Genomic DNA, 17,913 nt, shown 5'->3' with positions numbered 1-17,913 from the left:
GAAAATAATACATACTGTATTTCACATAGAGTATTTGACAAACTCTTTATTTACGTTACAAAACTGACAACTACTGTGACGATGTGTTAGCACAGCATGTGTCATCATTCCCCTGCAGTGTGTGGATTTACACAGCAACATAGCAGACAGCTTAAATAGTTTATTTTTTATTTAACCTTTATTTCACTAGACAAGTCAGTTAAGAACAAATTCTTATTTACAATGATGGCCAAACCCGGACGACGCTGGGCCAATTATGCGGCACCCTATGGGACTCCCAATCACTTGGGAGTGGGAAGGATACCAAATCCAATATCACACACTTCTTCCTTAGTATTCTGAGAACTGTCAGATAGCTGTGAGAGCTATGAGTGGATCGTGGACCCATGCATAAATGATAACTTTGCTGTAACTCAGTGGGGCAAGTAGAACGTCCGGGTTAGTGTATGTGCATTATCTGGACAGTTGATTGTCTTTGTCTCAAAGCCTTTCCATTTCTGGGGTATTGAAGAAGCTTCTGATCTCAACCTTGTTGACAGGTAAGAAACACTTGGTTAGTGTATGTGTCTTATCCAATGGGTTGTCAGGTGAACGTTGAAGATGCTTCTTGGAGGTGATCTAATGATGTCATTGAATCGATGTCATTGAGTTGCTCACTGGACAAGACAATTATTCACTGAAAATTAAATCTGTCTTTCATTTCACTTATGTTGATACTTGATTGGCTATTTGCTGTCTTTTGAAAATACAAAAATAAATATAACTGTTTTATGAAGCACTTGTAGACATTCATTGTTTTCAAAATCATATTTTCAGCAAAACAGATACATACGTTTACAATATGACATCAAATCAAATAAAAATAAAGTAAGTGATATGTAAATGATTGGCAAAAGGCTCCAACCACCCAAGTCATAGACTGTTTACTCTGCTACCACACGGCAAGCGATACGAGAGCACCAATTCTGGGACAAAAGGCTCCTTAACAGCTTCTACCCCCAAGTCATTAGACTGCTGAACAGCTTCTACCTCCAAGTCATTAGACTGCTGAACAGCTTCTACCTCCAAGTCATTAGACTGCTGAACAGCTTCTACCCCCAAGTCATTAGACTGCTGAACAGCTTCTACCCCCCAAGTCATTAGACTGCTTAACAGCTTCTACCCCAAAGCCATTAGACTGCTGAACAGCTTCTACCCCCAAGCCATTAGACTGCTGAACAGCTTCTACCCCCAAGTCATTAGACTGCTGAACAGCTTCTACCTCCAAGTCATTAGACTGCTGAACAGCTTCTACCCCCAAGTCATTAGACTGCTGAACAGCTTCTACCCCAAAGCCATTAGACTGCTGAACAGCTTCTACCCCCAAGTCAGACTGCTGAACAGCTTCTACCTCCAAGTCATTAGACTGAAGAACAGCTTCTACCCTCAAGCCATCAGACTGCTGAACAGCTTCTATCCCAAAGCCATTAGACTGCTGAACAGCTTCTACCCCCAAGCCACCAGACTGCTGAACAGGTTCTACCCCCAAGCCATTAGACTGCTGAACAGTTTCTACCCCCAAGCCACCAGACTGCTGAACAGCTTCTACCCCCAAGCCATTAGACTGCTGAACAGCTTCTACCCCAAAGCCATAAGACTGCTGAACAGCTTCTACCCCCAAGTCATTAGACTGCTGAACAGCTTCTACCCCCAAGTCATTAGACTGCTGAACAGCTTCTACCCCCAAGTCATTAGACTGCTGAACAGCTTCTACCCCCAAGTCATTAGACTGCTGAACAGCTTCCACCCCCAAGTCATTAGACTGCTGAACAGCTTCTACCCCCAAGTCATCAGACTGCTGAACAGCTTCTACCCCCAAGTCATTAGACTGCTGAACAGCTTCTACCCCCAAGTCATTAGACTGCTGAACAGCTTCTACCCCCAAGCCATTAGACTGCTGAACAGCTTCTACCCCCAAGTCATTAGACTGCTGAACAGCTTCTACCCCCAAGTCATTAGACTGCTGAACAGCTTCTACCCCCAAGTCATTAGACTGCTGAACAGCTTCCACCCCCAAGTCATTAGACTGCTGAACAGCTTCTACCCCCAAGTCATCAGACTGCTGAACAGCTTCTACCCCCAAGTCATTAGACTGCTGAACAGCTTCTACCCCCAAGTCATTAGACTGCTGAACAGCTTCTACCCCCAAGCCATTAGACTGCTGAACAGCTTCTACCTCCAAGTCATTAGACTGCTGAACAGCTTCTACCCCCAAGTCATTAGACTGCTGAACAGCTTCTACCCCCAAGTCATCAGACTGCTGAACGTTAATTAAATGGCCACCTGCACTATTTGCATTGACCCCCTTAGTTATTGATGTATTTTTCTAATTGTTTTCCACTGACTCTCTTGAATTGGCTCGATGCACATTCACTACACTCTACCCACACATTCACTGACCGACTTTCACACTAGCTGCTGCTACTGTGTTTATTATCTATCCTGATTGACTAGTCACTTTTACCCTTACCTACATGTACAGTGCCTTGCGAAAGTATTCGGCCCCCTTGAACTTTGCGACCTTTTGCCACATTTCAGGCTTCAAACATTAAGATATAAAACTGTATTTTTTTGTGAAGAATCAACAACAAGTGGGACACAATCATTAAGTGGAACGACATTTATTGGATATTTCAAACTTTTTTAACAAATCAAAAACTGAAAAATTGGGCGTGCAAAATTATTCAGCCTCCTTAAGTTAATACTTTGTAGCGCCACCTTTTGCTGCGATTACAGCTGTAAGTCGCTTGGGGTATGTCTCTATCAGTTTTGCACATCGAGAGACTGAAATGTTTTCCCATTCCTCCTTGCAAAACAGCTCGAGCTCAGTGAGGTTGGATGGAGAGCATTTGTGAACAGCATTTTTCAGTTCTTTCCACAGATTCTCGATTGGATTCAGGTCTGGACTTTGACTTGGCCATTCTAACACCTGGATATGTTTATTTTTGAACCATTCCATTGTAGATTTTGCTTTATGTTTTGGATCATTGTCTTGTTGGAAGACAAATCCCCGTCCCAGTCTCAGGTCTTTTGCAGACTCTGTCAGGTTTTCTTCCAGAATGGTCCTGTATTTGGCTCCATCCATCTTCCCATCAATTTTAACCATCTTCCCTGTCCCTGCTGAAGAAAAGCAGGCCCAAACCATGATGCTGCCACCACCATGTTTGATAGTGGGGATGGTGTGTTCAGCTGTGTTGCTTTTACGCCAAACATAACGTTTTGCATTGTTGCCAAAAAGTTCAATTTTGGTTTCATCTGACCAGAGCACCTTCTTCCACATGTTTGGTGTCTCCCAGGTGGCTTGTGGCAAACTTTAACCAACACTTTTTATGGATATCTTTAAGAAATGGCTTTCTTCTTGCCACTCTTCCATAAAGGCCAGATTTGTGCAATATGCGACTGATTGTTGTCCTATGGACAGAGTCTCCCACCTCAGCTGTAGATCTCTGCAGTTCATCCAGAGTGATCATGGGCCTCTTGGCTGCATCTCTGATCAGTCTTCTCCTTGTATGAGCTGAAAGTTTAGAGGGACGGCCAGGTCTTGGTAGATTTGCAGTGGTCTGATACTCCTTCTATTTCAATATTATCGCTTGCACAGTGCTCCTTGGGATGTTTAAAGCTTGGGAAATCTTTTTGTATCCAAATCCGGCTTTAAACTTCTTCACAACAGTATCTCGGACCTGCCTGGTGTGTTCCTTGTTCTTCATGATGCTCTCTGCGCTTTTAACGGACCTCTGAGACTATCACAGTGCAGGTGCATTTATACGGAGACTTGATTACACACAAGTGGATTGTATTTATCATCATTAGTCATTTAGGTCAACATTGGATCATTCAGAGATCCTCACTGAATTTCTGGAGAGAGTTCGCTGCACTGAAATTAAAGGGGCTGAATAATTTTGCAAGCCCAATTTTTCAGTCTTTGATTTGTTAAAAAAGTTAGAAATATCCAATAAATGTCGTTCCACTTCATGATTGTGTCCCACTTGTTGTTGATTCACCACAAAAAAATACAGTTTTATATCTTTATGTTTGAAGCCTGAAATGTGGCAAAAGGTCGCAAAGTTCAAGGGGGCCGAATACTTTCGCAAGGCACTGTACATACTGTATTACCTCAACTACCTCGCACCCATGCACATTGACTCGGTACTGGTACTCCTTGTATATAGCCTTGTTATTGTTATTGTGTTACTATTTAGAAAATATTTTCTTACTTTTTAACTCTGCATTGTTGGGAATGGGCTCGTAATAAAGCATCTCACAGTTGTTTTCGGCGTATGTGACCAATACGATTAGATTCTCATCTGAACAAATGAATGCTCTCGTTGTTATAATGAGGAATTTATTTAAATAATTTGGTTTTCCTTGAAGATTTGAATGTGCTGAGAAAGCCTTTCGTGATGGATCTAGACAATCTGGTGAAAAGGGAGGGTTTGCGACTCTTCTCTTCAAGTGGGAAGGACGATGCGATATCATAAATTCCCTCTGGAGAAAAGGAGCCATGAGATATTGTCATCGTCTCTGCAACGAAAGACCATCCAGCATGCCATCAATTTACATTTTTACTCATTTATCAGACACTCTTATCCAGAGAGACTTACAAGGAGCAATTAGGATGAAGTGCCTTGCTCAAGAGCACATTGACAGATTTTGCCTCGTGAACTCAGGGATTCTGAACCAGCAACCTATTGGTTACTGGCCCAACCTCTTAACCCACTAGGCTACCACCCAGCCCACAGTACAGTATGTCATAGGTAACAACTCAGAGGAGTACAATGTCTTTCCAAATGAATTAGTGGAATGGTAAAGGGATAATGTCTCAGTCTTGACTGAGCAGCAGCCTAAACAGCAGCAGGGCTTACCTGTAAAGTACACAGTAGGGGAAATGTTCTGAGGCTGGTACTCCAGAGACTCTTGAGGACAGAGGTTCTTACTAACATTCTTGGAACCCTGGTTGGTGGGAAAAGGCACATTAAAACAAACTGAAATGTTTTCGATATCTTAAAGTACAGCATATCAACTGCAAAGAACCAGTGCAATGCCATGACACAAAGAATCATATAAAAGGTCAACAGCAGTGTTATTCATGAAAGTGTACTATACCTTTGTATTGACCTGCTCTCCAGTACTGCTGATGGTATCCCTTTCCAAATCAAACACGCCTTCTACAATGTCACTGGTGGCCACGCTGGTAGCGGACTCAAAATAACATTTAGCAGTGGCTTTGGTGATCATTTGAAGAATGACCATGCAAGTAGAAGTCTTTGGATCGTTCTGGACTGAAACATCAAAGTTTATGTTTTCATACTCATCTGACCACTGTCTCAGGAAGCACTTCACTGTCTCTTCAGCAAATATCTGGAGAAGCTGAGAGGAGAGCTCCTTGGATATGGCACATTGTTCCTTTCCCCATTTCAGCCTTGAAAGAATGGAGTCTGAAGCACTTTTGGCTGCTTCCAATGTTAAGACCTGTGGAGTGCTGTGGCTGTCCTGAATGGCTATCACTTTATCCACCAATTCATGGCTGAAAATGTGGATGGTCCAAGTGGAAATTATTTTTCTCAATTTCCTAACAGCAGATCGGAGGTCGTCAAGATGAGAAGCACCCTGTCCATTTTCCTGTGTGTTCTCAACACTTTCCACCATAATGTCCACTACCACCCCAGCAGCTTGCCTGACTTTGTCCACAAAGGTTACAGGAAGTAAGTCCTCTGTGTGAAAGAAGTCCTCAATGATTGTGTTTCTAACAATGGGAAAGTCAATCTGAGCAGGAAACTCAGTGGGGATGGGAGTCCCGGGTAAAGCAAAGTGCCATTTCGACTGCCTTAATTTTGAAGTAGGTGTTAGAGAGATGGAGGAGCATGAAGAAGAGGTATTTCTTGTATTTTGGCTGTCAGCACTCCTACAACGGATCGTGTCAATATCCTCCAGCATGGATCCTGAGAGCTTAGTGGTTTTAGGTAGTAATTTGTGCGGAATGTCCACACAGGCATCGTTTCCACCAGGTGTAACACTGCTCTGGTTGACCTCAAGATGGCCGAGACTTGCTCTTTGTGAAGCAGGACTGCTTTGATATGTAAAGATTTGGATTGAACCAAGTGTTGTGTCTGATCTTTGAAGATCTTTTCTGAGAAACTCCGTAATCTTACTTTGCAGACTGTAGTAGATGTTACGAGCAACAGACCAGATCCTTTTCTCAGAAACCTGTCCAGTGGTGAGCAGGGAGGTTCCAGATACCATGTCAGATGATTGGGTGGTCTGGGTGAGCTCCTGCTGGTCTTTCACCATGGTTTGTATAATATCAGTAGATGTGGTGGATGTAGATACAGACTGGAGGTACTTATCTGTTGTACCTTCCTCCACAATGTTAAATGATCTAGAGAGGACCTCACTCACTCCTTTCTCAGCTTTAGTTTGGAACTCATGACTAGAGAGTTTTTGGAGGCTCTTTGTAGAAAGACTGTGGGAAGATGCAATGCCTTTGGAGGCAGCCGTGCTGCAATCTAGACTTACTGGAGAGGTTCGCTCAGGAGAACCTTGGAGACGTTCAAACATGTCTTCACATGGTGTTGGGGACCTTGACAAGGAGATGTCCTTCAGCTGAGACAGAACACCACCTACCAACATGTTGACCTCAAGGGACATATCAGATATTTTCTTTCCTACTGTGGAGAAGCAAGGTGCATTTGATGCCTGATCCTCGCATGAGGTCAAGATTGTTGAAATGACCTCTTTGGTACTATTGGTCAGTAGAGCCTCGTCTGTTTCAGTCCAGAGAAGTTTTGAACTCTCGCTGACACCCCTGTGTAGAGCCACTTCAAGGTTCAAACTGTGCAAGTGAGGCACACTCTTACTAGCTTGCCTCAAGTCCTGGCTTGCCAAACAAATGTGCTCCTTAGTCCCAAGATGTCCAGAGTCCTCTGTGGGTATATGACTAGACGTTCTGCTCAGCATGTCTGACCTCCGCTGATGAATGATGAAGTCCTTTAATGTCTTCTGAATATTGTTATATAAACTAGTGGTAGCAGACCAGATCCTGCTCTGTAGCTTTTGTGCATTTTCCTGGAGGTCAGGTTCTCTCTCCTCTACTTCTGCAGGTTGCGCCAAGCTCTGCAGGTCTTCCACAAATGTTTCAATGATGCCAAAGGCAGCAGAATCCGCACAAATATCCTTTGACCATGTGTACTGGTTTTGAATGGAACAAGACCTGGATGCTACAGAATAAGCAGGCTGTGCACTAGTTAAGCTACTGGTGGACTTTTTAACTAGGAACTCACTCACTGCTTGAGTGGCATTTCTCTTAAATTCCTCACTTGAGAGTTTTCTAATACAATCTAACAGACTGGTCAAAGAAGCTGTGGCCTTACTTCTGCTGTCCTCAATTTGACAGGGGAACTCACATACTATTGGTGATGAGGCCCTGGAATGGGCAATATCCCCAAGCTGAGCCAGAACACCCTCTACAAATTTCTCTCTCTCAATAGAGAAGCCTGATCCTTTTTCTCCAACAGTGTACAGGGCGTCCTCCTTTGACATCTCAGTGTTGTACAAGACCAGAAGCTCTGAGATGACTTCTTGGGTGCAAGTTGTCAGAAGGAGCATGCTTTCTTCTGACTCAGTTTTTGCCCAAAGAAGTTTTGAGCTCTCACTTAGGCCTCTTTGTAAAGTAACTTCACCAGTGGACTCTGGCAACTGAGGCTCACTCTTACTGGGCCTATATTTCATGTTTAAGCAAGGAAGTGGAACTGTCTCCTTAAACTCAGCATTTGTGATGTTGTCATCAGATGTGACAATGCTCTTTAAGGCACATCGCTGAAGCTTGCTGAAATAATCTTTCAAGTTGTTTTGGATGCTGTGGTAAATGTGAACAGCAGCAGACCAGGCACTCTTCTGTTGGGGACTCTCTTCAGATTCAGCCAAGGACTTCATATCTGACACGAAAGTCTTAACAACTACTGACGCTGCTGAGCCCACTGGGTGAATTGACTCTGTCTTTACAATGCCAGACAATGTTTGACCTGATACAGCACCTGTTAACTCAGACTGAATGACTGAACTAGGAAAGCTCAAACTACTGACTTTTTTGTCAAGAACTCCACTCACTGCTTGTATTGCTGATGTTTGAAACTCCCGGCTAGAGAGTTTTTGGATGCTCTTAGATGTGAGCGTGCAGGAGGAACCAGATTCACTAATATTGTAGCTGCTCTCGTATTTCCTTATCAGGGCATCAAGATCCTCAATAAAGCCAACATGCGATGCCAAAAACGTGATCTTGTCCTTCAGATCTTCCAGCAAATTCTGTTCGTTCTCGTCAACAAAAGCCACCATTGTGTCAGAGATGGTGGTCATGACTTGCCCTGTTAGACTCTTGCTCTCTTGGTCAACTTTTTCAAGTTTAACAGCCAGCTCTCTCACCATGCTCTCAGTCACCTTGGTCTGTGAGTCTCCCCTTACCGGTGTCACTAGAGAGGTGTGACTTGCGGAGGCACTCTTAACGACCACTGATAAGGCCGACTTGACATCTTTAGCCAACTCTGCCATTACAGCAGGGGTTAGCATCATAGAGCCTGCACTTCCAGATGGAGAATTGGACATGCATGCAAGTTTGGAGAGAGAACCTTGCAGGCTGTCCTGCACACAGGTGACAAGGGTGTCCTCTGAGACACCCAAGAGGACTTGTAGCGTCTCAGAGTTGGTTGTTTTCTTCTGCACATCAGACAGAGAGGTTAGAGTCCTTGGGGAAAAAAACGCAGAAATCATCAAAGTCAAACAAATAATATGTAAGGCTGTGATGCACATTCAGTGTGTCAAATACATCTGCACCATTGAAAACAATGAGGAAAACGCTGCTGTTTCTCTGAGAAAAAACCTTAGTGTGATGTCAGCCTAACTGCTTAATTTCTAAAGCCCAATAAAATGTATTTTGTATAAGTCATTTGTATTGAAACTGGCCTGTAGATATCCATCTATCCTGGCAATATCTATCCTCTACAAAAATCCAAATTGCTATAAACTTCAAATACTGTAACTTCTAATAACTTCAAGGACAATCATAAATACAAGGCAGTTTGAAGAAATGTTAAAGGGAAATTTCTAAATGTTTCAACTTCATATTCATCATCTCCAGCACCACCCCAACATCAGCATATGTGAAAAACAGGCATTTCTATGTTTTGTAGTAAAAAAGAAAGAGGAAGATAAGTGTTTTCTATGACATCATCAACCAATTAGTAGGAAATGCCTACTCATAATTGGTTAAAATCACACGATGCACACTGATGATGTCATTAGAATCTAGAGCTGAGCATTTAATCAACATTTTTGTTATTTTTCGGTTTTTAAACAACTAATTGACCGACGTCGGCTCAATTATTTGAATTCCATATAGTTAATTTTTTTCTTCTTCTGTGAGCTCGATGCTCAGTTTCTGTAGAGATAAATCAGATCAAGCACGAACTATGCAATGTAGTAGGGAGTTGTAGTTTCCAACAGGCCAATATTCTACATAGTTTAGCACAGAAAATATGGCAATTAATTCCCACAATCCATTGCACGCCCACTTGCTTGTCCACTCTGTGTGGAGCAGATACGGAAACCTCATTGACTGAGACGGAGAGACGAGAGAATGCATGAGAGAGATAAAAAGCAGTTGCGTTGCGAGGATTCTCTACCTGGAAATACATGATCTAAGTGATTGACAGTTGGTGTTCAGCGGTCATAAAAGTAGGTCTTATTTACTTAGAAGAACTACTAAAATAGTGATTTTGTCAGACAGGATAAGCAGCAGCTCCATAGAGATGAGTTGATGACTTGGAATGAAATAATAAAGTCATCAAATAAATATTTTATATGAGAAAGTAAATGATGGTTGATAAGTCATTAACAGTAATGGACAGTCACTACCATCATGGGACTTTTATTCATTGTTTTATTATGTGTTTGAGTTTATTTTATTTATTTATTTTTACAGGGACAGTGCACATTAATCAACGTTTCAGTAAAAGTGCCGGTTTTAGCCAGCCGGCTAATTTTCAACCGCAGTCCCTGGGCAGGTTATTAAAAACAATTACAATATAGACAATAGCAGCATAGAACAAGCAAGACATAGCAACATAGGACAAGCAAGACGTAGCATACAGACAGAGCAACATAGGACAAGCAAGACGTAGCATACAGACAGAGCAACATAGGACAAGCAAGACGTAGCATACAGACATAGCAACATAGGACAAGCAAGACGTAGCATACAGACAGAGCAACATAGGACAAGCAAGACGTAGCATACAGACATAGCAACATAGGACAAGCAAGACGTAGCATACAGACAGAGCAACATAGGACAAGCAAGACGTAGCATACAGACAGAGCAACATAGGACAAGCAAGACGTAGCATACAGACAGAGCAACATAGGACAAGCAAGACGTAGCATACAGACATAGCAACATAGGACAAGCAAGACGTAGCATACAGACAGAGCAACATAGGACAAGCAAGACGTAGCATACAGACAGAGCAACATAGGACAAGCAAGACGTAGCATACAGACAGAGCAACATAGGACAAGCAAGACGTAGCATACAGACAGAGCAACATAGGACAAGCAAGACGTAGCATACAGACAGAGCAACATAGGACAAGCAAGACGTAGCATACAGACAGAGCAACATAGGACAAGCAAGACGTAGCATACAGACAGAGCAACATAGAACAAAAAGCGTCAAGACAAAATTCATAAAAGCAACAAAGTTTCCACACCTCACAAGCTACAGACAACAGACAACATGGAAAGCGGCAACACACAGCTAGGGACCATGTTCACAAATCTGATTGACCTTTAGCCATGTCTTCAAGCATTTTGTGAAAGTGTGATATGTGGTGCAGTTATGTGTGTCTGATGGCAGTGTATTCAAGACATGGGAAGCTCTCACAGAGAATGCAGATTTACTAAAGGTGCTTTTCCTTAGGGGAACTATACAGTCACCTCTCATGGCAGACCTTGTGGATCTGCTGCCATATGTCTGGGTTTTCTGTTTAACAAAAATATTGAGTGGAGGGGGAGCCAGGCCATTAAGGATCTTGAATACAAGACATGCGTCGGTGTATTGCATAAGATTTTCCCAACTCAAGAGCTCATGCTTTCTAAGGATGTGACAATGATGATGGCTATTGGGCTTCCTATCAAGCACTTTGAGAGCCTGTTTGTAGACAGACTGAATAGGTTTTAATGTTGTACAGCAAGCTTGGGCCCAACTAGTCAAGCAGTATGTTAAGTGGGGGAGTATCATAGATTTGAAGTACAGTTTTGCTACCTCTGTAGTCAAACAATTTCGTATAAATCGAAAATTAGCTAGGTTGAATTTGGTTATTTGAATTACCTTTTTTACATGCTTTTTAAAAGAGAGGTTGGAATCAAGTATGATGCCAAGGTACTTAAAATCAGATACCACCTGGAGCTTCTCCCCTGACACATAGACATCTGGCTCAGTAGCATCTGTTGTTACAGCATTCAACACACATAATCCATAGTGCATTCACTGTCTAAAAAAAGTATTGAAATCCAAAACCGTGATTATTTTTAAATATTTGAATGGAAACCAAACAAACCTCAAAAAGCACTAATTTCTCAGCACTATTGGAAACAGTTACGTCCCTCTATATTTTTTTTACTACAAAGCATGGAAATGTGTAATTTTCACATATGGTGATGCTGGAGATGAATATGAAGTTGTTAAATTTCCCTTTAAGAACATACCTCATGGCCCCCTTAGGCAGGTAGCTTCCACTGCCCAGACTGCCCTTAGTCAGGTAAATCTCCTTGAACTTAAGATGTGATTCCTGCTCTTCTTCCTCTTCCTGCTCCATACAGTTGGAGGAAGGGTAGGGAGTCGGGATGCGAAAGCTATTGTAAGACTTTCGACTGCCTGGCCTCTTAGGTACACCAGCCTCAGTAAATCTCACGCGGGACTTGGTGTTAGTCTTATCGTCTAACAGACTGGTGAGTGACGCTGTGAGAGATCTCTGTGACAATGGAGAGGAGGCAGCATCTTGGATGCCCAGTAGTTCGTAAAGACCTGGGATGATGATCTGCATCAGCTTGTCCGATAAAAACTGGACAATCCTCAGACACAAGCCGGCAAGCTGTTGTTTTGTCAGCTGTATTCCAGAAACAGAAGAAGTGTTTTAAAATGTTGCATAGTGCGTCTTTCAAAAGCTTATGAACAAGGTTAAACATTAGGCAGAGTTTTCATGGTAATCTGATTAAATTGTCAGTAACATGATCTTACCGGGTCAAACATGCCCTCACGAATCCCCCTCCATTGCCTGAAAACAATATTGTTATAAATGTTGTCATATCAGGATGCGTGGCAGAATTGTTTTTATTTAATTATTTGCCTGATCGTGAAGTTATACTTGCTTTGTGTCAGTTGTTTTGGCAAAATTGCAATGTGACAACTTTTCTAGCAATGACATTTTTTTTCCGATTGATCAGTTTCTAATTTGATCCTATTTCCTTGAAGGTGTGATAGTACCAAAGAAAACAGAACATACTTCTCAGTTAGGTTTTGAAGGAAGTCCATAAGTGTCAGATGTTCCACATTGTTGAGCTTTCCCTCTTCTGTGGTTTCCATCACTGAGGTTGCTCTGCTCCTGGTACAATTGCTCTGCTCCTGGTAGAAATGTAATTATCTTGCAAATAATCAAACTTAATAAACAACAAATATCATACTGAAATAATTATTAACTATTAAAGAGTGGAGGAGCATTGGCAACGTTGGGCCAATTAAACAACTGCAACACAACAGAGATGGTTGTGGTATGTCAACATTGCCAATGATAGCATCACTATAACATTTTATTGGATTAATGTTGTAATATGAAATGACAAGGTCAACTTACCATCTCATTGACAGCTTCAGAGGTCAGGTGGTCATCCACCACACAGACAGGCAGGTCTAGAGACTGGGACAAGGCTCTATGGTCATAAGCAGGAGAGAATGGAAACATTATCAGAGCAGTCCCAATGGCAGAATCTAACCACTGTTTTCATGTCATAGACTCACTTAGTAGTTAATACATGGCCACAAATAATGAGCGGTTCAAATAGATCGGCTGGGGACTTGACCCTACAAATGACTCCATGAATGACGCCTGACCTGCCCCATAACAAGTTCTTTCTTATTAGTCTCTCTCTCTTAATCTCCACACGAATATCTAACTGGACTGAGTGTAAGTGGCTTTACCTGACTGTCTCAGTGTCAGAAACATCATAGTCTTGTTGTTCTATGTCCTCCAGGGACATCTCAGCTACAGCAGACGGGTTAAAGCCCGGGATGATCTCTCAAACTGAAAATAATGACTGTTTATGTGAACTGAACCATTTACAGTGGCTTGCAAAAGTATTCACCCCCCTTGGCATTTTCCCTATTTTGTTGCCTTATAACCTGGAATTAAAATAGATTTTTGCACTGTCAACTGTGGGACCTTAGGTATGTGCCTTTCCAAATCATGTCCAATCAATTGAATTTACCACAGGTGGACTCCAATCATGTTGTAGAAATACCTCAAGGATGATCAAGGGAAACAGGATGCACCGGAGCTCAATTTCGAGTCTCATAGCAAAGGGTTTGAATACTTATGTAAATAAGGCATTTCTGTTTTTTTCGGTTTTAAATTGCAAAAATGTCTAAACTGTTTTTGCTTTGTCATTATGGGATATTGTGTGTAGATTGATGAGGAAAATGTTGTATGTAATCCATTTTAGAATAAGGCTGTAATGTAAAAAATGAAATGTGTAAAAAGTCAAGGGGTCTGAATACTTTCCAAATGCACTGAAGCAGTCTATAAGATATATCTTATTACAGTTTAGGCCTACCTTGTTATTTTATTCCATCTGGCAATATCATATTAATGGATTAAATCTATTTAGTTTGTTTTGTTGCTAGTATTTTTATTAATTGTTTGAAAACACAAGTATTATCTACTTTCTGAAGGACAGCCAAGTTGATAGGCAACATAGAACCTACAGACAATTATGACATCATTGGAACACATGCACGTGTCACAAACACCTTTAGCCCAAAAAAGCAGTGTAGCAGTGCTGCCCAAGCTGGGGGCGATACACTTTTATTAGGCTTTTATTCAGATTCACAAACAATGCTCTACTTGAAGTCAATGAGTAAACATGTAGCAACATGGCTGAGCTTTAACGTGTAAGTAGAAGTTGACACTAACCATATGTATATTCCTAAAATGCTTGCCCTAAATACCAGTCTAGAACCCAGGTATGTCTCCTGCTATTTATAGTATCTTTCAAGTACATCTTATTACAGTTTAGGCCTATCTTATTATTTTCTTCCATCTAGCAATATCATTTTAAGGGCAAATACACACACGTGTTGTAGGCCAATGAACTCCATAGTTTTAGTTATAGTCGTAGTTTTTCCAGGACAGCTACACCACCCGATGTTACAGGAAGGCCATAAAGATCATCAAGGACAACAACCACCTGAGCCACTGCCTGTTCACCCCGCTATCATCCAGAAGGCGAGGTCAGTACAGGTGCATCAAAGCAGGGACCGAGTGACTGAAAAACAGCTTCTATCTCAAGGCCATTAGACTGTTAAACAGCCACCACTAACATTGAGTGGCTGCTGCCAACACACTGACTCAACTCCAGCCACTTTAATAATGGGAATTGATGGGAAATGATGTAAAATATATCACTAGCCACTTTAAACAATGCTACCTAATATAATGTTTACATACCCTACATTATTCATCTCATATGTATACGTATATACTGTACTCTATATCATCTACTGCATCCTTATGTAATACATGTATCACTAGCCATTTTAACTATGCCACTTTGTTTACATACTCATCTCATATGTATATACTGTACTCGATACCATCTACTGTATCTTGCCTATGCTGCTCTGTACCATCACTCATTCATATATCTTTATGTACATATTCTTTATCCCCTTACACTGTGTATAAGACAGTAGTTTTGGAATTGTTAGTTAGATTACTTGTTGGTTATTACTGCATTGTCGGAACTAGAAGCACAAGCATTTCGCTACACTCGCATTAACATCTGCTAACCAAGTGTATGTGACAAATAAAATTTGATTTGATTTGATTAGATTTTAATCAGAGTTTATAATAAGGAAGGGGAATTCTGTAACAGTTTATGACATCAAAGGTATGGCAGCTATGGAGCATCATTTTCAAAACAATGTCCAAAGCGGGAAATCATTGGATGTGATTAATTCGGTTCTATGCAATTTCATCTTTGAGGACTGACATGGAAGCAACCATTACACAACCCTGAACTCAATAACCCCACCCCAGTTTCAGAAGAGATATCAAACCATATCTTGTCATTCTGTATTACATCCACTGTGCCTGGACAGTGATGGATGGCTATATGGAGCATCCTTGTCCATCATGTTCAGTGTGTTAGTGCTCTCACCACAGCGAGGCAGCAGAGTACCAGTTGAGGTAGGTGCAGGCAGAGCGTAGTAATTAAAGGCAGTGGTAGCCTATCCATCCCCATATCAACACCTGCAGCATCTCATGACACGCGCTCACACTCCCCCATTTACCACAACTTCCAAACTAACTGGACTTAAAACAATGTGTAACTTCGTGGCCATTCCAAGTCAGGATCACACCTAATACCAAATAGCTAAAGAGGATAAACCACAAATAAATTCATGTTTCCTAAAACAATGTGTAACTTCGTGGCCATTCCAAGTCAGGATCACACCTAATACCAAATAGCTAAAGAGGATAAACCACAAATAAATTCATGTTTTGTAGGGGGGAGTTGACGATTATGTGGTGGTTGTTTCACTATCGATGATGAAATTGCATTAAATCAAAAGAGTCAGACCCAATGATTTACTGTTCGTAAGGACAGAGTGACTAGTAATATTGAACATTATGTCGAAATGTAGCTAGGGGAGTTCAAGATCCAAGATCACATTTTCTTTCTATGGATTAGCCCATCTGTCAAGTGTTGGTTGTCCAGTAAAAAACTCAAACTTCGAATTAAGATTATCAATCCGATTCTGTGATCAATGTGAATCTGTGAACAGTCTTGTGAATCTTTACTAGAGTCCCCATTAGCTAACGCTATAACGTTAGCTAATCTTCCTGTGGTCCAACACCAATTGATAAGACATTACAAACAATTACAAATGAAGACTTTACAAACATTTAACAAGTAGACAATACAGACAGTTAAAATACCTGACATTCAACATTCAGTTGATGCTTTGTAGGTGATGCAATAGCTGTAAACTATAGAGCTCGTGGCCAAGGTGAGTTAAGTGGCTAGAGTGGTTTCCTGTATGCCCATGCTGCACATATCCCACCCCAATGCACTAGTTAGCCTAGTAAACAAGCCTATACCCCGCGGGTAAATTGCCACTATTCACTGTTACAGTGGTCAGAGATCACAGCCAGAAGCCTACCACTACCAACGGGCTACAACTGTTCAGTATTGTTGTCTAATTTATGGACATCGTCTATGTGACTTTTTTTTAATTATCAAGTAGGCCCAACACAGCTTCAGAAGATGTAGGTACATTTGACCAATATTCATGTATCCATTTTTCAGTTAGCATGGTCATGTTTCCTTTCACGTGAGAAATATTAACCAAAGCATCATTTTCCCTTGCTTATCTCCTTCAAAATACTGCAAGCTACAGAGCTATATAAATAATGACTGTATTGGCATGATTCCATACCTTATTATTGACTTCAATTGGAGGTGCAATTCACTCCTTTTGACGAGTAGGTTTGGTCCTCATTTCCAGAGCAAATGTGCAACAGTTCTACACACACATATTTAACTGTCTGTTTTCATTACATCATCAGCTACCTTTGTTACATCACAAAGCCAGCTGGCTAAATCTGGCACATTTACAGAAATACAGTAGATTGTCCCTGTCAAATACATTTGATAAAAAATAAATGTCCAAAACAAACAGTGGTGGAAAAAGTCCTCAATCAGTCAGTTGTAAACAGTATGACTCAAGTAAATGTGAAAGTTTCCCAGTAAAATACTACTTGGGAAGTATTTGGTTTGAAATATTCTCAAGTATCAAAAGTAAAAATTATTTTAAAAATTAAGCAAAGCAGACAACACAATTGTATTGCTTTTTTTGAATGTAAGAATAGCCAGGGGCACACTCCAACACTTAGACATAATTTATAAACTAAGCATTTGTGTTTATTGAGTCTGCCAGATCAGAGGTAGGGGATGTTCTCTTGATAAGTGTGTGAATTGGACCATTTTCCTGTCATACAAAGCATTCAAAATGTACTTTTGGGTATCAGGGAAAGTGGATGGAGTCAAAAGTACATTTCTGTCCTTTATGAATGTACTGAAGTTGTCAAAAATATAAATAGTTAAAGTACAGATACCCCCAAAAATATTTAAAGAATTTTTACTTAAGTACTTTGCACCACTGAAAACAAACCTTTTCTAATGTCTCTATATCACTGGCTTGCAGGGTTTTCACCATTGACCCTTCATGTAATGGTATCGAAGTTCAAGATCCATCTTGGCTTAATGTAGGTAACAAGTATTGAAGGTGTATAACTTAAACTTTTGTTAGTCAACGTTCACGTTCGTAATGATAGTTTATTACACTTGTCTGAGCAGTCAAACTGGTATGAAAAATATCCCATTCATAATAGAAAAGACAATGTTCAGAATACCTGGAGTGACAATGGATGGAAAGGGTTTACAGCATTACAAAAGTTTGATTAAAAACTGAATATTTATTCACCCACAATTTATTCTTGGCACACTCTTTCAACTTGAAAATTAAGTTATGTTCAAGGATATTTAGAT

The 17,913-nt window shown here is 40.9% G+C and overlaps 2 protein-coding genes across 3 annotated transcripts in view; one reads left to right on the top strand and one right to left on the bottom strand.

The window, feature by feature from the left end:
• Positions 1 to 17,913, top strand: part of LOC110532571 (actin-like protein 6A) — a 758,238-nt gene that overhangs the window by 533,921 nt on the left and 206,404 nt on the right. The window lies entirely within an intron of this gene.
• LOC149985394 (uncharacterized) lies at positions 4,368 to 12,703 on the bottom strand. Its single transcript, XM_090240539.1, has 6 exons — positions 12,591 to 12,703; positions 12,326 to 12,362; positions 11,794 to 12,194; positions 5,143 to 8,773; positions 4,902 to 4,989; positions 4,368 to 4,560 (listed from the first exon to the last, which is right to left on the bottom strand). The coding sequence occupies exons 1-6, from the start codon at positions 12,668 to 12,670 to the stop codon at positions 4,382 to 4,384; spliced, it is 4,416 nt and encodes a 1,471-aa protein (XP_090096665.1). The 5' UTR covers positions 12,671 to 12,703; the 3' UTR covers positions 4,368 to 4,381.

This window comes from Oncorhynchus mykiss, chromosome 1 (assembly GCF_057628025.1).
Source record: "Oncorhynchus mykiss isolate SJ-2025 chromosome 1, ASM5762802v1, whole genome shotgun sequence".
NCBI classification, from domain to species: domain Eukaryota; kingdom Metazoa; phylum Chordata; class Actinopteri; order Salmoniformes; family Salmonidae; genus Oncorhynchus; species Oncorhynchus mykiss.
This window is presented reverse-complemented; position numbering and strand designations above follow the sequence as displayed.

What these genes read in the sequence shown, in the direction of transcription:
- LOC149985394 (XM_090240539.1), bottom strand. Translation starts at nt 12,670, where the DNA reads ATGGAAACCACAGAAGAGGGAAAGCTCAACAATGTGGAACATCTGACA. An exon ending in CTTCAAAACCTAACTGAGAA is followed by an intron (nt 12,363 to 12,590) that starts GTATGTTCTGTT and finishes TATTGTTTTCAG; the next exon opens with GCAATGGAGGGGGATTCGTG. An exon ending in CTGCCTAAGGGGGCCATGAG is followed by an intron (nt 8,774 to 11,793) that starts GTATGTTCTTAA and finishes TTTTTCCCCAAG; the next exon opens with GACTCTAACCTCTCTGTCTG.